The sequence below is a fragment of the Panthera tigris genome, chromosome D3 (genome assembly GCF_018350195.1).
Source record: "Panthera tigris isolate Pti1 chromosome D3, P.tigris_Pti1_mat1.1, whole genome shotgun sequence".
In the NCBI taxonomy this organism is placed as follows: domain Eukaryota; kingdom Metazoa; phylum Chordata; class Mammalia; order Carnivora; family Felidae; genus Panthera; species Panthera tigris.
Window position 1 is genome coordinate 35,142,872 of NC_056671.1, and position 27,243 is coordinate 35,170,114.

The 27,243-nt window shown below is 35.5% G+C and overlaps 1 protein-coding gene across 1 annotated transcript in view; it reads right to left on the reverse strand.

Moving 5' to 3' along the window:
• The window catches only part of ANKRD12 (ankyrin repeat domain 12), a 126,749-nt gene that overhangs the window by 11,765 nt on the left and 87,741 nt on the right, over nt 1-27,243 (reverse strand). Inside the window, 3 exon segments of the mRNA XM_042961950.1 lie at nt 173-271; nt 8,006-10,014; nt 10,017-12,716. Coding sequence (XP_042817884.1) covers nt 173-271; nt 8,006-10,014; nt 10,017-12,716 — 4,808 coding nt within the window.

The window sequence follows — 27,243 nt, forward strand, 5'->3', positions numbered from 1 at the left end:
AAACCATTTCCCAAAATGGTTCTAAATAAGGAAAATCTCCTAAGAAAATTGTGTGTGTGTGTGTTTTGTGTATGTGTATGTATGTATATATATAATATAGGTCGTTATAGTCTATTGTTAAAATATTTTTAATATAAATGTTATTTTTAGCATAAATGTAAACATTTCTTACCCTTTCAATACTGTGTTGCAAACGTAGTTTCATCCTTACAACTTCCTGTTGCCGAAAAAGCTCTTTAAGTGGATCTGACAGTGAAGGTGGTGGTGTAATCTAATTTTTAAAAAATATATAGTTAAAAATATTAGGTTTTGTTTACAACAATGGGCTATTCTTATAAAATTAACTTCTTAGTGTATCACTTAATGAAAACATAAGTTTTGATGTTCTCTGAATTAGATAATACAGTAACGATTATCCAACTGGTTGTTACTTCCCAATCAATGGTCTGAAACACAGCAGAACATACTGGTAAATTCAGATGTTTTAATTCAGAGGCAATAGCAAATTTCAAAGAGCAAATTAGAAGGACTAAGGAAGTTCCTGACTACAGAGACACATTTTAGAGCATTAATAAGTGACAGCTCACATATGGGGGGGGGGGGTGCACGCGGATGGTCACAAAAACAGAAAAACACCAAGCAAATAGTCGTAAACATTACAGCAGTCTGAGTCTCAGTATGGCAAGTCTCTTTGTTGACATGTAAAAATCAAATGCTAAAGTGCTGTGCTTTACATTTACTGAATTAAGACTTTTAAAAAAAGAAGGAATTATCTTCTAATAGATTTGTGGTTTTCAAACTTCTTCATTTGCATGTGATAAACCCACTTTGTCCATCCATACTCAAAAATCCTCCGGTTGGTTCATCTCTAATTTGGCTATTAAAGTGGACCGCTTTCTGGTAGAAGCTGGCAGTTAAGGAAGCCAACTCCATCTACGCATGTGCTCTACTGTTATGAGACATCTGTGATCCTTTTAATATTCTCCCTCTACCCTTTGGAATATCTATATTCCTCCTCCCACCCCTGACTAGCTTCTAACTACTGTCAGCATATTGGGGCAAAGTAAGGTATCTCAGTATGTTTTGGTAGCATGTGGGAACCTAGTTGACTCTTCTGACTCTTCAGAAGGTGGGACAAACAGATTCTATGTGCTTCCTGATGTGGTGCTTAAGGAATTATATAACACCATATACAGAAAGCTCTAGACAAAGAATCAAACTTGTATCTAACTGGGACTCTATCATCAGTGAACAATTTACAGGAATTACGGGGGACCAAAAAAATGTTAAATCCTATCACAAGGATTCACTCAGTTGAATCAATGTGGTGGAAAATTCTATAGGACAGATAACTTATTGCGGTGGATTATTTTTCATGCCTCTAACTGCAATAATACATCTGTTTGACTTCTGTGTCTTCTAACCATCTTTAAATTTAACAAGAGTAACAGTAAAGTTTAGTGCTATGGTTTTAAAGTTTTCCAAAACCATAAAGGCCTCCTTTATATCACCCAGAGGAAGAGTATCTACTCCTTTGAGCCTGGGGTGTCAGAGAAAGCTTCTTGGAGAAGCTTAATGCCTGAGGCTGCATCTTAAAGGAAGAGCCAGAATCAAGAGTTAAGAGAAAGGAGTTGTGGGGGGAAAAAAGAAGAGAAAGAAGAGGGGAGGGTAATTCCCAGAAGAAAAGATAGCATAATCAAGTTCATGAAACAAAGAGATAGTAGGGTGTCAGGAGCCAACTACAAGTTGAATTCCTGGGATATCAACTTTGAGGGAAGGAATGGTAGGACATGAGGATCAGCAGGGGCAAAGTCATTAGCATTTTGTAAACCAGCTTTGTTTTTTTTCTTTTTAACCAGCTATTCTTAAAGTGTGTTCCACAGAACACGGAGCCCACAAACATGACTTGCGAGAAATGGTTCTAAGAACAAGTGGGTTTGAGAAACATTGTACATATGTACTCACTCAGGTGTCTCACAATCAAGTTAAATTTAATGGTTCTGAGAAGTTCAGAAATGAAGAAACCTATTTACTTTTAGATTAATGGTGCTTCATTTCCCAAACTTATTTTTTTTATTTTTTTTATTAAAAAAATTTTTTTGATGTTTATTTTTTGAGAGAGAGGTTGACAGAGTGTGAGCAGGGGAGGGGCAGAGAGAGAGGGGAAGACCCAGAATCTGAAGCAGGCTCCAGGCTCTGAACTGTCAGCACAGAGCGTGACACGGGGCTGGAACCCACGAACCGTGAGATCATGACCTGAGCTGAAGTCGGGCACTCAATCGACTGAGCAACCCAGGTGCCCCATTTCCCAAACTTATTTGACCATGAGCTCTCCCTACCTTGCCCCAGCCTGCCCCGCCCCACCCCCCGACATGTATTTAATTAACATGCTGTGGAACAGACAGTATGTATAACACAGTGTAAATTTTGTATGTGGTGGGGAATCATTGAAAGATCTTACAGCTCACTGCTGTGTCTGCAGAATAGATATTAGGAGGACAAGAAATTAAGAAAGCAAATCACTGTGACACTGGTGTGAGAAGGAGGGAGTGGAAGGGATGGGGGTCTAAAAATAATGATTAAGGATAAGAGGGAGCAGCTAATGACCACTTGTGGGTCCTCCAGCATGAGGGGGCCAGATAGCTGGTAGGAGATACCCCAGGAGGAGAAAAGAGGAAAGAGAAATAAGGGTTTTGGATAAATTCAGTGCTGACATGTTAAGTTTGTGGAGCTCACAGACATCCAAGTGGAGCTAGCCAGTTAGCAAAAAAGAAGCTGAGGAGAGAGGTTTGGGCAGAACACATAAATTTGGAAATTTCCAACATCTAGCAACATACAGAGAAATGGTAAAATCACCAAAGGAATATATGGAGACTTTCTGAGGAAACTTTCCCTTTGCTGTTTCCCTCATCTATCTTTAAGTAAATCATGCTTGGGGATTTTGTCTTTTAAGATCTGTGAGTCCCAGGAGTCTCTAGAATAAAAAAATCTCTTGATAGCTTCCCAGGGATGCTCTTTGTGCCCCTGCTGTAGGGACTCTGTGTCGGTACTAGTGACCACAGTGGATACCATGATGTTACAAGTCTTTTTCTTTTATTCTCGCCCTGTTCATTTGCCTTTTGGGAACTTGACCTAAGGTTTCACTTTTCTTCGTTTTATTTCCTCTGGAGAAACAGCAGCATTCCGGTTAGATTATGAGAAAAATACCTGATAGAAGAACAAACACTTAAATTGCTTTGGAGATGTTTCACTACATTTCTAACAGGTTCTATAAAAAGATCACATAAATGTAGAGATTAATTCAATAAGATGGCAATTAGCTGACAGAGGAAACAAATGGATAAAATCATATTGGAAATTACTAAAAATAATGTATGTAAAAGTGATCTTTGTTATTCTGGTATTTACTTTTTAGGACTAAGTTTTGAACAAATGAGTTTCAGTCCAATAAACTCAAAAGTAGCTTTTTATGAACAAGAGGTGGGGGGTTTGCATATTAACTCTAGTAAATACGAACCTTAAAGTTATTTTGAGATGGATAAAATAATGGTAACCTCTTAAATCTGTATACTGTTTTAAAATTTTTAATGGGTTATGGCATATACTATTTCAACCTGCTTTGAGGTAGGGTAGGTATTATTGTTTTACAGATGTGAAAACTAAGAATCAGAGAAGTGAAGGAATTATTCAAGATCACACAGCTGGTTTGTAGCAAAACCCAGACAAACTTATGTACAGTACTTAGAAATCTCCTGCTCTTTCTACTATACCGTGCTGTTTCTTTAATAACTCTCATTAAAAACAAACAAAAATTACCTACTACACTCAGAAAAAATTTTCAGCTCTATTTATAGTACTTTTTGAAACATTTGCTATAACTAAATTTTGATTTAATCAAAGCTGTATCCCCAGTACTGCTACAAGAGAAACTTGTATTACATCATCTTTGAAGGAGTAAGAAAAGGTGATCATAATCAAATGCACACATAATATATATACAAATATACATATATATCTCTCAACAGGCAGCACTGAAAAGGCACCCTGACATGGATTAGAACTGTTTTTCGTGAAACAGTTTGTACAAAGTTTAATTTAAATAGGTTCTTTATGTTTTTACCTGTATTTCAAGCCTATGATACAACATACTTCAGTTAAAATTTTTTACTCTTTAAGGGGAAACAAAGGAAACAAAATGATTAGCTTTATATTGAGTTATTAACAAATTATTTTACTGAGAAAACTTGAAAGAATGACAAATTTACAATTCTATTTTTTTAAATCTACTATTACTGCTTATTAGTAGTAGAGTAATATAAAAATCTCTTGTCTTTCAAGATTTAAAGAGCACTAGCATCAGGTAAATTCTATGGATGTGGGACTAAAGAACACCTTGTCTCTAACTTTTTGTTCTTCTCTGAACTGGGCTTTGAAAAGCCATGCAAAGGCATGATGTGAAACAGTATAAAATAGCCCGGGGAAGCATCATGTACAGTAGGGTATAACTACCTAGAAAAGCCTAGAAAGGTATGGGAAGACCTGTAGACAATGATGGGGACTTTGGTTTACAGACCATTAAGAGTTTCTAAAGATGTTTATAGCCAGGTAGTCACATAATCAGATCTGAGTTATATATAAGGTACCTAGACAGTAAGAAAGCTAGATGGACAGAAGAGATTAGACTAGAATCTATGACAACTCTTCAGAATGCCTGTTTTGTTGATTTCTTTTTATTTCTTTAAAATTTTTTTTTTTATTTACTTTTGAGAGAGACAGAGCATGAGCAGCAGAGGGGCAGAGAGAGAGGGAGACACAGAATCCGAAGCAGGCTCCAGGCTCCAGCTGTCAGCACAGAGCCCAATGCAGGGCTCGAACCCACGAATGGTGAGATTGTGACCTGAGCTGAAGTTGGATGTTCAACTGACTGAGCCACCCAGGCGCCCTTATGTTTTTTATTTTGAGAGAGAGAGAGAGAGAGAGAGAGAGAGAGAGCGCGCGCGCACGCGCGACCGTGAGTGGGGGAGAGGATCAAATGGGAGACAGAAAAGTAAGCAGGCTCCATGATGGAGCCCAATGTGGGGCCTGATCCCACAACTCAGGGATCATGACCTGAGCCGAAATCAAGTCAGATGCTCAACCGACTGAGCCACCCAGGTGCCCATTTTGATTTCTGAGATCTAGTTAGCACAATGCTTAGCATTTGGTTATGAATTACTTGATTATGTAATATTCTGAATATTTAATTATGCAATATTCACGTATGTGAGTGAACAGTGTACGGAGCTAATGTGGTCCTTACACAGCAGTAGTAAGAAACAGAAGGGGAAAGGAAGTAAGATGAATCAACGTGACTTAGTGATTGACGTGGAGGTTGAATTTTGGGTTTCCAGTCTGGGAAATGAGAGAGCAGGTAACGATAATAAGTAAATCAGAGAGGACAAAAAGAGCACTTCTGCGGTAAGATAAATGGGCTTAGTGTGGAACCTAATGATTTTATGGATATTGTGGTACAGTCAGGTGATGCTCACAAGCAGCTAGAAACACAGTTATGGACATCACTATGTATTCACAGCTGAAGATAAATTTGGGATTCATTCTACAAGATAAATAGTGTCCTAGCCCTTAATCAGATTACAGGCAGACATGTAAACAGTTAACTATGATATCATGTGGGAGGTATGAGAAAGATATAAACAATTCTGCTTTGACAAGATTTTGCACAGAGGTGACAACACGGCCGGAACAGAGGCACGGAAGAGGATAGAAAAGGAGGCCTGGCGAGAACAATTATTTCAGGTAGAAGGAACAGTACTAAGCAGAAGTAATGAACAAGAGATGTCCATTCAAGAGTGAATTAAATATGGCTGAATTATTGGGTGAGTTTGGAAGCAGTGAGAAAATGAAGCTGGAGGGGTAGACTGGGGTCAGATTACAAAATGAATAAGGTTATGCCATGACTATATGTGGATTTTAAGCTGTAGGCAATGGGAAGCCAGCTAATCACAGCTAAGATATTTAAGTAGGGAAACAGTTTTTTATTGCTGTTGTTGTTGTTTTTAAGTTTTACTTATTTAGGTAATCTTTACACCCAACATAGGGCTCAAACTCAGGACCCTGATATCAAGAGTCGCATCCTCTTCCAACTGGGCCAGCCAGGCACCCCTTTATTGTTTTTAAAAGGATACAAGTTTAACAACAAAAGAGAATGCTTCTGCAGAAAGAGAGTAGGGAAAAAAAGAAGTGAAAGAGTGGCTGTAATGTTCTAAGTGAGAGATAATGATGAGGGCCCTAAAACAAGGCAGTGGTAGAGGAGACAGATTCTAGAGAGAGTTCTAAAGTAGAATGGTTAGAATTTGGTAACTGATAGGATACTACTCTGGTGTCATCACTAATAAAAAAAAAAAAGTGGTTTCTGAGCGTGAGAGAGAAATCATTTCTTTTGGTCTGGGGGAGTCTGAGTTTGGAACAGATCCTTGGCACACAGTTAGACTCCTCTTTCAGGAATGAGGCACTCAGCCTCCAAGTCCTAGAAATGTAGGAGGCTGGCAGCTCTCACTGGAGTTCCTCTCTAGGAACTGGCAGCAGGAACATTGGAAGGGAAGACAGTTGGCATGCGCTAGGCCTCGTGCCCTCGCTGGGTGCAAGCTACCTGTCAGAAGGGCCACCCCATTCCAGACCTTCTGTGGGCTCAGCTGAAATGAGCGCTGCAGCTACATTTCAGTTCAACTTCTCACTCTGCCGAATTCTGGTTCCTTCACACATGTACTCACATTTTTCCTGGCAGCACTCACCAATAAGCCTCTTGTGCATAGTTTAGGGTCTCCTTCCTGTGGAACTGAACCTATGACAGGTATGCTGCCTGGAGGCACCTACATCTGATTCTGGAGGTCAACAGAGAGGACATGACTAGGTAAGAATTTGGGGGCTAAATGGCACATGGAAGACTGCTGAAAACAACAGGAATAGGTAAGACCATAATGACAGAAAGTTGACTGAAGAATTGATTCCTAGAGAACTCTGATGCTTAAGGATGGGTAGAAAAGTCATTAAAGGAGAGCATAAAAGATTGAAGCAAGGGAACCAGAAGAGAGCACCGTCATAAAAACAAGCAGAGGAAAATCTCATGAACAAGATGGTCACAATGTCAAATGTGACGAAGATCAAGTAGAAAGAAAAACAGGCCAACAAATCTGGCATTATAAGCTCACTGGTGATCTGTGACAGTACAGAAGGTTTAAGAGATGAACAGGAAGTGATACAGAGAAAATATCAGGTGGTGAAAGAGAGAGGGACAGCTTGACAAACTGGCATAGTTATGGGATAACTTTCTTTTCTCCAACATGAAGGAGACCCAAATATGTTTGGAGTGGGCGGATAAAGGCCAGTGGAGAGAGGTAATTAAAATCACACCAGTAAATAGTGTCTCAATAGAGGAAAGTTCCAGAGAGGCCTGGAGAGAATGGGATCAAGAGCACATGGAAATGAATTACCCTTCAAAGACAGAGAAGCATACCTCCTTTGGGACAAAAGAAAAAGCAGGTAAGGAAAAAGAAAATACCGTAGACCAGTGCTGATCATGAAGGTAGTCAACAGCTACACATGGCTATTGAACACTTACTGAAATGTTAGCCCCATTTAGGTTGAACTGAGATGTACTAGAAGTACAGCAGATTTCAAATACCTAGTACAAAAAAAATACAGAATGTCTTGTTCATTAATAATTTTTCTACATTATATATTTTTGTTTAAGGATTTATTTAAGTAATCTCTATACCCAACGTGGGGCTCAAACTCACCTGGCTCCACCAGGTGAGCCAGCCAGATGCTGATATATTTTGAAATAGTATTCTGAATATACTAGGTTAAATAAAATGTTAAAATTAATTTTACCTGTTTCTTTTTCCCTTCTAAAATGTGGCCACTAGAAAAATTAAAACTACAGAAGTGACTTGCATTATATTTCTATTGACAGCACTGAAGATGCATATTTAGTGATGTTACTTACTGTGGGAATGCAAATCTTGCTTAAGGGGTTTCCATCCAGGAGGTATGATCCATTAAATGTCACATATTCATCATAATACTGAGGTGCTTGAGGAATAACACTACACAACAATTTGCGCTTTTCTTCAATTTTTTTCCTTATATGCAAGTACTCGAAATATGGATTTGCTCGCTCTGAACTGTATGGCTGAATCTCATCTAGTTTCAGAGAATCTACGATGGCTGCCAGAGACTGCTGAGTTTTCTCTTTCGCTTGTAGTAAAGAGGGACTCACTTGCACAGGCTGAGGTACACGGGATACTTTCCTTTTCCGTGGGTGGTGAATTTGAGGATCATCTTCTTCAGTTAATCTTATTCTTCCTCTAGGAGATGAAGAGTCACTGTCTTTTTCTGATAGTAGTGTACAGCTAGCAAGAATCTGTTTGCTTTGATTTGCCACTGTATTTGCTTTGTTTCTAGTTATCCTTTGAGGGATTTGGTTTTCGGTCTTATCATCTTCAGCATTTTCTTCTAATTCTACTTTACCTAATTGACCATATTTATGCATCTCTGGTTGAGCGGACTGTTGCAAATGGTTTTCCAGACTTGATAAAGTGCTTTGTTGTGATTCTTCATCTTCAATGGAAAGCAAACACTTTTCACCTTCAGGACAATGTTTTGGATTATCTTGTTCATTTAGGTTCCCTTTTGGGATCGCGGCACTCATTTCACATAAATCAGAATCACACTTATCATTCAAATGAGTTAAGACCAAACTCTCCAGTTTGTTTTCTTTCTCATGTGAAATAACCTGAATATCAGAAGTGCTACTCTCAACCTCATGGCCACTGGAAGACTTATACATTAATTTGCCAAACGCATAATGTGTATTTAGCTGGGAAGAGGCATCATTTCCACTAAAGTCTTTTTCTGATGGTAATACAGGTAAAGTATTAGCCTTTTCAAAATTTGGTGCTGCTTCTTGAACACTGCTTTCAGAGTACAATGGGACAAAGGCATCTGTCTTTTGAACATCTGTTAAGACAAAAGTATTCTCCACCTCTTTTGTAGATTCATTGTCAGTATCTAAAACAGAATTGATAATTTGAACTGCGTTTTTCTGTTGCAAAATACTCGGCTCTTGATTGGCAACATATGACATAGACATATGTTTAGAAATAGATTCAGCATCTGAAAGTGATTGGCTGTGGAAAGAGCAAGGTTGTTGTGAAGGCAGAAAGGACACTGGATCCTGAGCACAAGAGTTTCCTGGCAGTTCAGTCTGGTGCAGGGATAAAAAATCAGTGTTCTGTTCTTTCAATATTTTGTTTTCAGAATTACAAAAGCCTTGAACAGAAGAATCTTGATCAGGTGTACCAGAATTTGGGCAGATAAAGTCACTGGTGCTTAAGGATTCCAGTCTACTATCAACAGGTACCTCCCATGATTTATTCTGGATCACACCAACCTGATTAGATGGCTCTAAATGCACAGGACTGTCCATTAAAGTGCTCACTGGAACAGTACTCTTGATAACATTTATATCAGCTGAAATATATTTGCTGTTTACAGATCTAGTTGGAGACGCTGCAAAACTGGAATGTATGTTAGACATATTTGAAAGTTCTCTTTCAGGCACATTTAAGGACACCTCAGGTTTGGGAGAAGGACAAATATCTCTTGGCACAGCTAAGCCACCTTGATTGTTTTCTTCTGATACTGTCTGGAATTGTTTTGTATGTTCACAAATGACTGATGGCATGCTACACCTTCGAACTTCTACAGCTGGTCTCCCCTCATTTATCACTAGTTTGACATCTTCTACAGAAGATGATCGGAGATGGGATGTCGGAAGTCTGCTTGTAAATGGTGGCTTAATCCGCTCTGGCAGTTCGGCCAAGCTATCTAATTCCCTTTCATGAAGGGCAGGAGATTTGGCAATTGGCAAAAAAGGTGACTGGGAAAAGGACATTTGGGAATCGGAACCCTCCAACATAAAGTCAGAGTCATACTCAATTGGAGGCCTGGGGTTGTCACTGTAGTATGGCAGGAATCTTCTGAGCTAGCAACCGAAATCATGGATACAGATCTAGAGCTGAGACCTGGTTTTTCACTTTCTGATCTAGGAGATCTGTTTAAGATATTATCTGAAACAAAAGATGACTTCCCTAAATTCATATTTTTGGCATCAACAGATTGTGATCTGTTACTTACAGCATCTTTAGACTGTTTCTCCTTGGTATAAGCATCAGTCAACTCTGAACTCTTTGACCTAGTAAGTTCTTTATTTTTAGACTCAGCTAGTACATGCTTTGTTTTTTCTTTATCTTTTACTTTAAGTTCTAAACAATTCCGATTTCTCAACCGCTCCTTTTCTTTCTGCTTAATTTTTTCCTTATGTTTTTTGTGCCACTGCTCTATTTCTAGGTCTTTAAGGCTTAGCATTCGTTCAAAACTTGTCTGCATTAAATCATCATTCACTAACCTCTTTTCTTTAGGTCGAGTATCTTTTGATGCTGGTGATGACTTAAGTTTAGGTTTATCTGCTTCAGATTTTAGTTTGAATAAACTATTTAGTTGAATTTTATCTTTGTGCTTGTCTCGTTCTTTGTATCTGTCTATATCTTTATCTTTTTTATCTTTTTCTTTTCCATCAGGGGTTTTCAAAGGCTCATCTTTTGTTTTTTCTTTAAGGGATAAAGTTTTCTCATGTTGTGCTTTACTGCTGTCTGCCATACTTGACTTCTTCTCCTCCTGGAAGTGTTTGGAGTTAGTTGTATTTACACTTTCTTTATCTCTAGATTTTTCCTTTTTATCTACCTCCCTGTCTTTTTCTTTATTTTTGCTTTTTTCTGATTTAGTATAGTCACTGTTGTCTGATTGTTTGTTTTTTTTTTCCATCAAGTGCTTTTCTTTGCTTTCTGCTAGATGCCTCTCTTTTTCAGGTTTTTCTTTGTCATGTTTTCTGTCCATCTTTTCTCTACTTTTCTCTCTATCATCAGCTTTTTTAATAGTGGTAATATTTTTTATCTTTTCACCTTCTTTATGGCATTTCTCTATGTGATGTGAATATAGCTTGTCTTTTTCTTTTATTCTGTCAACACAGTCACTAAGATCTAATTTATCTTTCTCTGACTTATGCTCATGCTTGATCTTCTTCTCTTTTTCAGAATTTTTTCTTTCAACATCCTTTTCTTTAGTTTGAAACCGCTTTTCTGATTTTTCCCTTTCTTTTACATGCTTTTCTTGTTTCTCAATCTCTATTTCCTTTTCCATTGAATGTAACCCTATAGATTCTTCAATGGCATTTGTTCCTAAAGAACTGAATTCTGTTTCTTTATCTATGGGTACAGTCTCTCTTTCTTCCTTTAAGTCTTTTATTTTTTCCTCCCTAAAAGATTTTTCATTTTCCTTTTTAATCTTCTCTCGTTCTTCTTTAAAATTCCTCTCTTTTGAAACATGCTTTTCCTTGGTTGATTTATCATCTTTTATGCTTTTTTCCAACTTTGATTTTTTTTCCAATGTTAGGGACTCATGTTCCATATTTAAAAACAGATCTTCAGTTTCATCACTTTTAAAAAAATTCTCTTTCCAAAATTCTCTATCAAATTCTACACTCCGCTGCAGCTCTTTAGCACTATCTCTATTTTTGTATTTTTCCTTTTCACTTTCAATTTCTTTTTTATGCTTTTCTTTTTCCCTTTCTTTGTGTTTCAATTTATGCTTTTTTAATGTTTTACCCTCTTTATCCATTTTTTTCAGTGTGCAGTCTGAATTTTCAAATGTTGGACTATGATCTTCATCTTTTACTTTGGCATTTGACTTTTCACCAAATTCTAAGTGGAAATCTTTCTGATGTTTATTTTTTTCCTTATGCTTACAAGATTTTACACTTGAACTTTCTGGCAAGAATTCAGATTCTGTGTTATCATACCGGATAAGATCAGGCTGTAATGACATTTCAGAACTTCCTGGTGATAAACATGTTTTAGTATGTTCTTGTTTTAGTGGTGTTGACTGCTTTTCACTTAGTCCACAAGAATGTTTAGGAGATTTACCAGTGGAAATATGAAATAAATGTAACGAAGTATCATCTTTTGGGCTAAAAGATTTCCTAAAATTCCCCTCTTCTCTGGTCTTTTCTGAACAATCGAGTGCAGTATTAACTGTCAAGTTTGTTACTCTGGTATTTTCTTTTCCCTCTTTTTCTTGCTTCAGCTCTTGGTTCTCTTTATTTTTGTTCTGATTCTTTAATTTTCTTTTAACTTTGCCTTTCTGTTTGTGTTCATTTGAAACTCCATATTCCTTTTTGGTTTGTGTATCAGAATTTGATGTTTCAGGGACAGAAGATGGAGCAGAAACCTTTTTATTCTGAAGAATTTCTTCATCTGAACTTTCAGAACTTGAATACAAAACTCTAGATGGCTTTTGTTTTTTACTTTTAAATGATTTAGGATAGAAAGCTTTCTCCTGTTTTGCAAATAAGCTATTCTTTTCTACTTCACCTTCATTCTCTTTCCGTAGCTCTTTTCTAAGAATATGCCTGTCATCAATCATTTTATTTATTTCTTCATCATCATCATCTTTGAACTCATATTCATCAAGAGCAGATGGAAGAGGTGCTTTGCTGGGAATTATCTGTTTACTTTCACAGATGAGAGAGTCTTTCTCTGTCTCAGAGTCAATGTTTTCATCAACACTGGAAGGATTTACAGACCGAGCCTCTTCAGAATCTAGAATAAGAAAAGAGAATCTATTGTTGGTCAAGAGACAACTGTCAGAAAAATATAGCTGTGAGAAAAATATAGCATATATAGTAACTATTTCAATTCAAAAAGAAAATTTCAGAATTATATGAGAATGATGCAATAAAAATATGTAAGAACTCTGCTACAGTACTGTGGAAAACCTTTATAGATAATATGCTTCATAATGAGATCTCCTGATTCTTTTAAAAGCAAACAATACAATTAACTCACAATTCATATATCAAAGGTACAGAATATAAAAATGTGTAGTACAGAGATTTATAATCCGGGGGACTGAATTCAGAGGAAACATTGGCTACTAATGTTATGTAAAATTTTAATATGTGTACTTTTTTTTTTTTTCAGAGAAAGAATATCTAAGTAAGATTATCTGATGCAAAAAAGATTAAGAACCACTAACTTAAAGGGTTTAGTTAAGTAAATATCACACCTGTTTTATGTTTCAGAATTTTTATGAGTAAAGTCATAAGGGATCAAGTGATTTTCATAAAGTATAGTAACCTAAAGATGAATGGTTTTGTCTATACAAGATACATGACTATCTGGTTTAAAGAAAATCTTAAAAGGAAACATATTCCACAATTACATAATCAAGATTATAACAAATTGAATACATATGTAATTTGAAAAAAGATACCATGTCCCTTAGTTTTCTTATCTGTAACTTAGACTTACTACTAATATATACTCTAGTACAACGGGGGTAATAACGGGCTCAATTTCTACATATTTTTTAAGTAGGCCTCACGGCCAGCAGAGCCCAAATGCACAACCCTGAGATCAAGACCTGAGCTGAGATCAACAGATGGATGCGTGCTGAACTGACTGAGCCACCCAGGCGCCCCAATTTCTATGTTATTTTTAACGTTACAATTATTTTTAAGTACATGAAAGTTTAGTTGAACCCAAGCTGTATAAATAGAGCCAAAACATTGCCAAATTCTATTTCATTGTATCATTTTTAAGAAAAAGATTTTTTCTTCTTCCTAGGTGGGCATCTTTTCTTAGCTGAAATGTTATGTTGTATACAATAGGCCTTTATCTGAAAAGAAAACCCAGGCTCCTAACTAAAAGTAAAGAAAACTGTGCCCTCTAACCAAGGGGGAAAACCAAACTTATTAAAAAATGACAGATAACACTTAGGCACCTGGCTGACTCAGTCAGTTAAGAGTCAGATGACTCTTCATTTCAGCTCAGGTCATGATCTCACAGTTCATATGAGCCTGCTTGCTATTTTCTCTCCCTCTCTTTGCCCCTCTCTCACTCACATGCATTCCCTCAAAATAAACTTAAAAAAAAAAAAGATTAAAAATTGTAAACACTTCCTTTACTAAATATTTATTAAAATTGTGAATTTAATACATTAAGCTTCCTATAAAAAGTGATCTAGTTCCCAAATGTCCTTCTCATAAAAATTCAAATTCCAGAAGCACTGTATAGGAGCTCTGGAGAGATCATAATCTTAGTTTTGGAGATGAGGTGAGAATATTCTAAATGAAACGGTTATACTGACACATGGTATAAAAAAGAACATTTTCAGAATTCTAACTAGCTGTATAGATGTTGAAAATGCTTTCCATTTCCAGCCACCAATATTGCAATACATAGTACCAAACTACAGAACTTTGTTTTAAAAAGGAACATCTATTTTGGGAGCAGTGTTTATTTTAGTCTTAAGGTACTATAAGAATATGTACTTATACAACAGGTGTTATTTTCTATTGCTAATGCTTTATAATTTGTTCTTGAGGGCTTAAGTCTGTGTAGTTTTCATGGATTTAATTCGTTACGGTTTGTATGTAACTATCCTTTTTTTAAACCAACATAAAAACATTATTTTTATGTGAGAAAAATCAGAACATAAAATAATCTATTAACTACAGAATTATTTCAAATATATCTAAGAACTAATATTGGGGGCGCCTGGGTGGCTCAGTTAGCCAAGCATCTTGATTTCAGCCCAGGTCTCAATCCCACAGCTTAGTGAGTTCCGGCCCCGTGTCGGGTATATATAACTATCCTATTTACATTTCTCATCAATTGGAAATTAGGATTTTTTCCTTTGTAAATCCCACAAACCCTCAGTTTCACACCAAGAATCAGTCTCTAATAAATGTTTATTCTGTTCCACCAGGCACATAGTGTTCAAGGTGCCAGGGGGTAACAAGATGAGAAGATAGTCCTGCCTCTTTAACAGTTACACAACTTGATAACTGCTAAAAAGGCAATGGATACTAGAGTGAAAGGGTGTACTTGGAAGAACTAGAGAAGGAAGAAAGCAGGATTCTCAAACAAGTGGCCCCGAAGCTGAGGCATGAAAGATGTACAGGGATTTTAGGTAGGATTTCAGGGCATGGAAAGTACTATGACATAAACAACATAAACAAGCAGATCCAATCACAGCATATATACCATTTTATATATGGCTTTTTTCCACTGAACAGATCACATTTTCTTCTGAAACTTAATTTTCTTCATTACTATTTTTAAAGACTGCATATTGCACTGAATTAATTTGTAACCATTTAAACTGATTCTTCTGAGGGGACATTTGAGTTGTTTCCAATTATTTGATATTACAGATATCTAATAACATAGAAAAAATTTTTTTGTATACGTTGTTACTTGAAAACAGCAATGTATCAATTTTTGTGTGTATGAAAAAACAAGAGAAATCCATCAAAAAAGTATCTCTACTAAACTTGTGCTAGAAGAATTATGATTTTTATTTTCTTCTTCAAGCTTTTGTTTTCCCAATTCCTAGCATTACAGGTATTACTTTTCTCTTTGGAAAAAAAATTTTTTAGAAGTTCACTAACATATAAAATAGTATCACTATTTTTAAAATTACTGATGTGGCTCATTTTGCCATGTGTTTGCATTTCCTCCTGTGCAATGTCACTTTATAATTTCTTCAGCCTATTTTTTCCTGATTTTTTAATGCATATTAATACCGGACTTAAATTGCACTATACATAATAATCTCATAGTGCTTACCATTTGCATTTTACCAAGGTTAAATGCAAATTCTTTAAGGGAATTACACATACATGTGTACCTTGGGTTTATCATTTGTGCTTCTGATTCATCAACTAAAGGTAATTAAGCAACATTCCTCAATGCAGCTACTTTTCTCCTATGGTTCTTTTTCAAAGATGACTACTTTTTTAAAAAAGGAAATGATGTAAACTTTAAAGTGAGTCAGTTATCTTAACACTAATTAACGCCCATGATAAGAGAGCGGAATTACTCCAGTGAAGGATCGTAACCTGGCTCTGGTTGCTGAGTTGCATGTGGCCATTGGGCTTGCTCCACTATATGGTGGTTGGTTCTCAGCAGCCGGTGGCAGTAACGCTGTGTCGCTCTCATGAAGCTGGTGAGTCTGATCTCAGCAAAGGTACTGTACCTCCATGACACCATTTCACTTGTAGACTAGGCTGAAATCTCTTCTCTTCCCTAAGCAACCCTAAACCTTCTGCTTTACATAGAGCAAGCTGGTCTTGTGATTATAGTGCGGTAGTAACTTTAAAAAAAAAAAATTTTTTTTTTTTTGCCTTTCTTAGGATATGAACGCTTACAGTGAAGATAATCATCTGGACTCCAAATCTTCAAATTCTTGTAGTCAAAATGGCCATGGCTATCATTATACTGTTATTTTCCATTTTGTTCCAATCTTTCAGTCTTCAATTATCTATTTAATCAGTAATTTGATTTGTATTTAAAACATTTACCAAATTATTTCTGACAAAAGTTCCTTTAAAAAAATGTAATGTTGGGGCGCCTGGGTGGCGCAGTCGGTTAAGCGTCCGACTTCAGCCAGGTCACGAGCCCCGCGTCAGGCTCTGGGCTGATGGCTCGGAGCCTGGAGCCTGTTTCCGATTCTGTGTCTCCCTCTCTCTCTGCCCCTCCCCCGTTCATGCTCTGTCTCTCTCTGTCCCAAAAATAAATAAAAAACGTTGAAAAAAAAATTAAAAAAAAAAATGTAATGTTTATCAACTCAAACAATCTTATTGGGGAAACTAGGAAGGCAAATGAGAAATACAAAGGTTAAGCAATTATTCAAACATTAAGCTTTTCACTATAGCATTTTTCTTCTTCATAAAAAAAGGCTAAATGAAGTTTAATTGATTAAAAACACTTAAATACATTTGAAATTTGCTCTTATACTTCTCAAGGTACTTTTAGATATTTGTAACAAATACTAGTGACATTTACAGAAATAGCTGAATGTTATTTGAGGTCACTATTATCCTCAGGCTTGACTTTTTCCCTACTGAGACTACCATATTATTTCCATTTCTTCTTGTATGCTATCCAAAAGGGGCAGCAAACAGAGCACATGTGACCAATGCAGGGAGATGATAATATTACCAAGTAAATCCCTCTTTCAAAATCGTTGCAAAACCACCCGTGTGCATTTCACAAACCAATTACAGCTCACAAGTCTAAAAGGGCATTCAGTAGAGGCTGGGCTTTTAAAATGGTTTTAATTATGATTATATTAACTTTTAGGAAATATAACTATTCTAATGTCACATATATTCTGGGAGTGGATGATGATGACATGAAGCTAAATGCACCATGAGCCTAAACTTGAACTTATAGTCAAGTCCAGATCTCTACTTTTCTTGAGCTTCAGCTGCCTAACTTGGACCTTCTTGGACACCTTTCAATCATCCTAACTCAAAATTGAAGATATTCAACTCATTACCTTCTCTTTCACAGCTGTTTCCTCTTGCTGCTTTAAGCCACTATTTCCCACTTCTGGAGCATACCAATCAACCCACTTACTCCAACTGGAAACCTCAGAGTTTTTTTTTTAACACTCTCAATTCCTCAACTTCCAAAATAACTGTTTAAAGTTTCTATCTCTAGACATCTCTTAAATCTATCTTCTATTCCCACTACCACCATCCCAGCTTAGATTCTCATCATTTTTTGCCTAGGTCATTTCTCACCTTAAACCACAATGTGGCCAACATTATAGAACATACTAGGTCTCGGATCATCTGAGGGTTCTCTACTCTAGGATAAAACAAAAATTCCAGAGATGATGGTATGAAACTTTTCAAAATCTAAAACACTACTATTTATCTCTAACAGGATTTACTATTCCTATTTCAGAGACGTGTGAACAGAGCATGAGCCAGGAAGTAGCTTGTCCAAGGTTACTTTACTCTTAGGAATATAGCCCAGGATACTTTTGTCTGACTTCACCATATTTCTACATTGTCTCCCATCTCTCATTTCTTCTTGCTATTCACATTAGCCACATCAGTATACTATTCACTCCTCCCCAAATTTACATGCATATTTACGTGGATTCTAATCAGCTGCTCTTTATTATTTCCCAGCTACTTAACTAGAAGATATTTTAGATTAGTAGTCAGGGGGAGGAGCACTTTGAGAATTTATAAATAGGAAGGGATTGGGGTAGTCATCTGTTACTGGGAGGGTATTGGGTAGGGGACTTGTTTTGAGACTGTTTGAGTTGGTATTTATGGAGATTACATGTTTTACTTGAAGGGGTTTGGAAGCAGATAAATTTAACTTCTCATGTATCCTTTGAGAACTCACTTCCAAAGGTGTGATTTTTAATCTCTGTTTCCCACGATATCTTCAATGCAGTCCACCTATTCTAGATGAGTAAGTGCTTAAATACATGCATGCATGCACACACACGATTCAGCTTCCTGTAAACCTTCAAAATATATGATTTTATTAACAGCACCTGCCTAAATCTATAGCACGCAGAGAATGAAAAATTTTTGTATTTTAAATTTGTGGGATGGAGTACAGTAGGGAAGGTAGTGTGCTTACTGAAGAAAAAAAAAAAAAAGGCCAATTTATGGGATTTGAGAGTCATCTGTGGGAAGGTAACCTTAAGCGAGGGAGCTGTAATTTTCTGCTGGTTTTCCAGATTATTCAACAGATACTTCAAATATAAGTCCATGACTTATACTCAGGGACTTATGTAATAACTAGCAGATAGTAGGCGCTTAGTTAATGTAGAATAAATACAAATAGGATGTTTTAGAACCATATTAAGACATCAATAAATCAAGTGGGGGTGCGTATGGTAGAACAGGAAGACTGTAGAAAGGGATGTAAACATGCATTGCAAATTTATCCACTCTACAAGTTTGTACGGTATCCAGGTGGCAAATGATGTTGCCACTGACTACTATGTGGGTAATTCACTGCTGATGTCCCCTTTAAATTCAGCTATTTGAAGAGGTGTCAAATATCTCATCCACATGCCATTTAGTTCCCACATCACCTGCCATGTGGAGCACAGCTCTGTTATTTAATTTGCTTCAAGTCACCTTGAACTTTGACAAAGCCTGCACTTTCACACATTATGTGCTAACATGCCTATCTTCGTATATTGAGCTCATGCTCTTGTACATCAGTTGCTGAACTTTTTTAGTCAGCCAGAAATTTATTTTTAAGCAATGGCACCATTTTTATATAGAATTTATATAGTTACATATTGTTTGTATTTTATGCAAACTGAAAAATTGCTGATACTGGTAATAACACAGTTAAGGTGGAAACTGAACAGATGTAATAAAGTAGAAAATCTTTAGCCTCCTTCAGAAGCTCAATGAAATGAAGACTGTTCAACTGTGAAGAAAAAGAACATTAGAGAACCCATATGAAGTACTACATATACGTACAGTGTATTGACATCTTGAAAAGTAATGATGAAAATAAGATTTTAAAATTACGGGCAAAATCAGCATGTAAAATATTTTAATAATTACTTACATAAAGAGTTTATGCCAATACTTCTAGAAATTAGTTTCAAAAGAAACCGAATGTTCACTTCAGTTTTGACAAAAATTAAGAAAATTGACCAGAAACATTAAAATAATCTGCTCAACCTTCAGCAAAATTTCTTTGTAATACCCACAAGCAACTTTTCCTTCTCAACATTAAAGTCAGTTTACCATTATACTCACTGAAGGTAAACTAAGAAAATTTGAAGATGACAACTTGGAAAAATAATTCCTTAAGTGAGATCATGGAGATACAATGAGCAAAATCCAAACTATGGGAAAATTTACCAGCAAATCATCAGGTTATTTCAACCAAAAATTGTAAGAACATAAGAATGAAAGAGAGGGGCGCCTGGGTGGCTCAGTCAGGTAAGCATCCCACTTGAGCTCAGGTCATGATCTCGCAGTTCGTGGATTCCAGCCCTGCATCGGGCTCTGTACTGACAGCTCAGAGCTTGGAGCCTGTTTCAGATTCTGTGTCTCCCTTCTCTGCCCCTCCACCACTGGCGGTCTCTCTCTCAAAAATAAACAAACATAAAAAAAAAAAGATATTTATAAAATTAAAAGATACTTGGACATATCACCCAATTAGTAATATGTGGACTCTGTTTGCAATATATATAGACTCTGTTTGGATTCTGACTGAAAAAATTAAAGAAAAAATCTTTTGATTTTATGAGGCAATCACAACTTAGGACAGTAGCTGTATATTTACTAGTAAAAACATTTAGTTAGCTTAGGCACGACAATGATATTATGGTTATGTATAAAGTAAAAAAAAAAAAAAAATTCCTACCCTTTTATAGATACCTACTAAAACACTTGCCAGTGAATTGACTTCAAAATGATGGAGTATGGAAGAATGGAGAGAGAAAAACAAGATTAGCCTGAAGGTGGTAATTAGTAAAACTGGGTAATAAATATCTATGGGCTCATAATAGTATTCTTTCTACTCTTGCATATATATGAAAAGTTTGATGATAAAGGTAAAATCACTAATTTGTTTATAATTATATTACAATCTATTTAAAAATGTTTTTTAAAACAAAAATGTTATGCAATATATAGGACAAAAAAACTCTAAACACATATACTAAAGAATTAAAAAAAATAATTTTCTTACTTTTTTGAGTACAAAATCAGGTTAACACGTAAGCAAATTTTCAGGAAAATGTTACATATGAAAATGTAAACTTTCATTAAAGATTTTTAATTAGTGAATGGGAGACTCTATAGCAAGACCCAAAAAACACCAGCTATTTTCATTTTCAGAACCCTTTTTGGCAAGAGAAGGTGCCACACTCAAACATAACGAACGTTGAGTCTGGCCACAGCACACACTGTAACACTTACCATTAAGTCAAATAAACATACACTAAATTCATATTGTGATTTTATGCTACAGCATATAATACATTAGGATCATCAGACTCTGAAGTTTTCACACCCAATGACAACCGGCATGACAGAATGGAAAAGTACATGAGGTCTGTGTTTAGCTCTAGGTTTGGACCTTTGCTCTGCCACCTAATGGGTCAGTAATCTATTATCAGGGATTAACTCACAGGGCTACTGTATTAAATTTACATATGTGCCTGGTATATCCTGGCACACACCATACATGTGATAAATATTAACTCACTGCTTAAAGAGAGAAAAATGTATCATTAAATTAAAAAGCAATTAAGTAATAATGTACACTTAACATGCCAAATTCAATAAACTGCACGTTAACTTGAAAAGCCAAAATTAAATCCCATAGCTTTTCATATTTGTTTAACTTAGTATCAGAAAACTGAAGACAGAAAGATTCAAGCTGACTCCAGGCACTTACTGCACTTATTACAGGGTTACAGCAGAGGTATGTGGTCCGTTAGAATGAGGGCAATGGAAACCACCAGTTTTTCAGGTAAAAAATGGGACATATGCAGACACAGACTTCTGGGGAAAAGAGGAGGGGCAGGTGGAGGCAGTGAGGGGAAAGAAGAAAAACAGAGGGTACCAAGAAACAACTTTCTTGTATTAGCGTCTGGTGGTATTCATATTTTTAAACATAAAAGTACTAGTCATAATTGACAACCCCTTATGTAAAATATTTTTTGGTATTCCCCAAAGAAGGGGAAAATGGAACAGGGATGGAGGGGTGGACACAATTATATAAACTGTTTCATTTGCTAATCCAATTTAATGCCCTTACAGGTTGATTAAAAAAAAAAGTTTTTTCTACAACTTAATAAGTAGATGAGAACTTTTTGTTGAAAATAATCCGTGGAGAAAGTTTAAAATGAATACCATATTTATGCAAGTCTATAAAATGTCTCATTTCTGTATCCACCTTATGGGTCTAGGATACTACATAATAATGTTGATAACAGATTTATCCATGACCCTACAGCTAATAAGTGGCAGTGCTAGGTCTTCAAACCCAAGTTTCTCTGACTTTAATACTGGTACTCACAACCACCATGCTGTCACTTCTGAGTATATAAAAAACTTTAAATATAGTCAAGATGAACTATACAAACAACCCAGTATAATCATGCCATAATCTCTAAGAATTCATATGAATACCTTCTACTTCTAGATTTCACGATTAAGTATACCAAGAAAACAACTCTGCTACAAAACCCTAGGCTCTACAATAAAACATTATATTAAATGAGATTTATTGTTAATTTATATGGAAAATGATTTGAATTAAAACATAATGCTGTTAAACATACCCACCTGAGGTTAAAGTTGAATTTCATACATGAACTTGCTATCTATTCTTTGCCTGAGTTTGAAATATTCACATCTTAGATATGCAATATCTGGATTTATATATTCCATAAATACATGAAATAAGAGATTAAAAATACCTCATTCATGACTATTAATCCAATTTATAAAGGAAAAAAAGTCAGAGAATAGGGAAAATGGGTGAAGATAGTCAAAGGGTACAAACTTCAGTTATCAGATGAGTAAGTTCTGAGGATATAATTCATAGCATGGTGAATACAGTGAATACTGTATTGTGAATTTGAAAGTTGCTGAAAGTAGATTTTAGAAGTTCTCACCACACACACAAAATTGTAACTAGGTGAGGCCACGGATGTGCCATCTAACCTTACTGTGGTAATTATTCTGCAATATACATATATATCAAATCACTACGTGGTACACCGTAAACTTACACAATGTTATACATCTATTTCATCTCAACAAAGCTAGACATAAAAAATAAAGGAAAAGCAGCCATGCTGTGACTACCTTAAATGACAAAATCTGTGAACTTGATTAGATTTCCCATCTTTAGAATGGTAAATACAAATGACATTTTATTTTTTTAAATGTTCTTTTGTATTTTTCCTGAAGATTTTATTTTTAAGTGATCTCTACATCAAACATGGGGCTCGAACTTACAACCCCGAGATCAAGAGTTGCATGCTCTACTGACTGAACCAACTGGGCACCTCACAAATGACATTTTCAATTTGAAGATTACAAGGCTGCAATATTATATAAATATGGTTCTCAATACTTAATTTTAAATAATTGGACACGTGTAATGTGATAACCTTATTTTAGATTTTCACTAGTTTCAAAGCTAGTATTTATCAAGTGCTTAACTCTGTGCCAGTTGATATTCTATGCGCACTCATATATTCATTTATTTAACTTTTATTTACCATATCTTCATACCATTTGTGCTGTAGTCTTTATTTTACAGATGTAAAACAGTACATCCAGGTTAACTAAACTTGCTGACAATTAGAGATTCAAGGATCAAACCTAGATAGTATGGAGTAGTAAATCTGAGCTTTTATTATTGAACAGCCATTTCAAAAAGAGTGGAAAAAAATGTTTTATGACTTGATTTCCATTACCAAAATCTCTACAATGTTGAAAGCTGCATGTGTGTAATATATTTAACTAGAACTAAGTATTCTTTAGACATAGGAATACTTTCTTTAAAAAAAAAAACCAACAAAAACAAACAAAAAACCCTTTACATTTAGAATGGTGTTTGCTTATACACGTTATTTTTTATTCAGAGATGGGTTAGTGCAGAAAAGTCCTAAGCTGTACTTTTTTTTTTTAAGGTTATTTAGTTTGAGAGAGACAGAGAGAGAATATCCCAAATAAGCTCAGCGCCATCAGCACGGAGTCCAATGCAGGACTTGATCCCACAAACCATGAGATCATGATCGGAGCTGAAATCAAGAGTTAGAGGCTTAACGGACGGAGTCACCCAGGCACGCCCCCTAAGCTATACTACTTTGGTAATCTTTTTTACAAAAATTGTTTTCATTTATTTTCAAGTAGCATTTTATTGTTCTTTTATTATAAAAGTAAAACAGTTCATGACAGAAAGCCAGAGAAATACAGAGTTGGGTAAAGAAAAACTACCAATAAAATAATCCCACCACCCAAGAGAATCATTCTTCATAACTTCTTTAAAGTATTACATATGACTTATTTGAATTTAACTAACTTAGAAATAATAAAGTGACAGAATTTCTGAACTTCGGGTCTTTTCTCTTGGCTCTTCTAAATTATCTGACCAAGAGAGACCTTCTACTGTCATTTCAGAAAGCATGCATTTGCTCCATGGGCAACCCAAAAATCATGTCACATTTTAGCTTGCTTTTTAATTAGGCCATGAATTATTCATATGTTTTATTTTTCCTGGAGTTTTCACCTTTTTTCTTATTCATCAGTTCAGACAATATGCCTTCACATCAATACCAGACACAGCAAGCTCTCCATCTAATTTAGACATTATGCGTATTGTTACCTACTCTTTCTCTTTTCTTAATAACATTCCTCATAAAGCTGACATTTTGTTAAAACATATGCCAACTGCTCATTGTTGTCACTCTGGAATTTTTCACCAAAATCCTGAGTTAGTTTTTATATCTTCCTTTTAGACTTGTGTTTTGTGTCACTGAAGAGTAATATATATATGTGAGCAACTTTTCCAGAGAAAGAAAGCCCTGACACTTGAGTTGATAGTTGGTTGGGAATGGAATTCTAGGTTCAAAATAATATTTCACAGAATGCTGTAACGACAGCTCCACCTGTCTTCTAAAAACATATTTGAGAAGTCTGATGCCAGTCTCTCCTTTGTAGGTAACATGTTTCCCTGTGATACTGGGAGCTTATAGAATTAAAAAGAATTTTATCCTTGAAGTTATTTTCTTCTCAACATTTGCTCTTTTTTGTAAGATGACTACTGTATTATCCTGGGTATGTTTTTTGTTTGTCTGTTTTTGCCATTTTTCGCGTATTTCCAATGTCTTTTGTTTAATGTTTTATATGTTGCTCTTCTCTTTGATCTCAAGATCTTCAGCAAGGTCCAGTCTGTTTTTTAGAGTGTATAGAATATTTACTTTCAGTTATGATAAATATTTTGAATTCCGAGGACTTTCCAGGTCTACTTTTTCACAGCAGTCTTTTAGTAGACTGCCTTCCAAGGATCTCCAAGAATACTGAGAACAACTTATCCTTCTGTTTTCTATATTATTTATATTCTCCAAGGTCAATAGTCCTGCTTGTTCATCTTGGCCCTTCTTGTCTTTCATTCACTTGATTTTCCTTTTCCTTAAATCTCTGGATTTCTTTTTGTACTGATAAAAGGAAAAACTCATTTCTTCAGCAGTTTTGTGGTAAATCACTACAACAGGCCTCTCCTCTGAGAGGCCTTTGCATTGATCTGTGGCTCTCTCTAATCTCAGTCTTCCGCTGAGACTGTTTCCTGAATAAACTAATTGTAGTTTCAGAGACTCTCTGGGGCTTGAGAGGAGGAGTACTTCACAAATGCTGCAGGCCTCTCTTATGTATATTCTGAGTTGTTCCTTTGCTCTGTAATAGTTCACTACTCACAACTAATATATTTAAGGACTAATTATAGAACTTACTTATATTACCTAGCCAAAGAAGTAACACTAAAAAAATTTACTTGCATTTTAGGAAACAAATCATTACAGCTTTCATATCCTTAAATTGACTGAGAAATGTAGCTCAGAGACAGGGGGGGAAAAAACCCATCAGGTAATTTTATATAGACTCTTCTAAATCTCCACTTCTAAGCCACAGTTCTCCTAAGTTTAGGTATTTAAATTCTGCTTTCTGGAAGAAAAGCAGTCATACATCTATTTGGAAGTAAGTATGCCATACGAGGACATATTTTCACTGTATTTCTATAATATTAGATGTAGGTAAGAGAACTATAGTCAAGAGTTTAGGGGTGAGCTGGGGAAGGAAGAGAATATAATCAACAGTTGAAAATACTAAGTCTAAAAGCAAAATCTACATAGGAAGTAAAATCAAGTACCACAATATTCTGTATACTCCCTCAATTAGTCATAGTTACACATTGTCTTTCTACTAAAATGTCAGTAAAACAGATAAACTAATTCTATAAAGTATAAATAAATAAAAAAATTTCCCCTCTGAAAATAGGACTAGTATCACTACAAAAATTTTGATGTCACTAAAGGAAACTGACAAAATCACCCAGTCTCCACTAATTCCATAACAAATATATATATATACATATATATATATTACATGGAGGTCCTTTTAATCATGACTAGATAAAACATTTTTCTGCAGACAGAATGATATAGCTAAGGCTGAACTCATTCAATGTATGCATATATAATAATTTTTTATATATAATAATTTTTAAAAGTCAAAGGTCTTTAAGGGTTCTGCCCAAATGTACTCTTCAGAGAGTTTTAGTCTTGCATATTCAGCAATATCTCAACTATTATAGTTATGTGACAGACTCACTTTAAGTTGCTAGGTACTGGTAGAAATTCAGTTTGTGATAAAAACCATTAAACTAACATTATTAACAAAGAAACCTACTATTTTGGTATTTATAAAAAATAATCTTACATATTTTGGGCATATACAATTAAAATTTCTTGGTTATATAAACTTCAAAGAGAGATATTTAATAGGCTATTTTATGTAACATAAAATTTAAAGACTTATAATGTATTCATTTGCAGACATCCAAAGAACGTCTCAACTGCAACCACAATTTTCCATTTATTTTTCTGATATATGAACAAGCAAAAAATATAGAAGTGTGTAATTTGTATAAACACTGCTAAAAATGAACACCTATAGTAAATGGTAATTTAGTAATTTTGTTTCCTTTTTCTCCACTTAACAAACTTTAACATACATATTTTTCTTTAAAAAACACTCCATGTAGAATTAAATATTCTTAAGCTTTGGTATTAGGTTGATATAATTAATCCATAAAAAAACACATGGTAAAATCTGTATTGATTTTCAACTAAGAGAACTGTAGTGGTTTTGTTTGAGATTCAGATAGAAGCAGCTGGTGATATTTAGAAGAAGGTCTGAAAAATTACAATTCAGAATTCTGTGTGTCAAGTGTACCATATATGTCACAAAGCAGAGGAGAAAAAGCAGAGCATGCAAAAACACTATGCAAAACACTATGGAATTTCGTCTGGTTGGTCATGAAATCAAAGAATATCTCACTGCCTATCATGCTGTATTCTCAATCCTCTGTACATAACGGTTACCTAACTGGACTTTTCATTTCTGCCCAGCACTGGTACTACAGGGATAGGTGAGACAGAAAGGGTGCTGAACACCCACCGCTGAACACCCACCACTGTGCTTGCTGCCACTCCACCAGTTCAGAAGTGGATTTAATGTGAGAGTTTGCTAACAGTCCT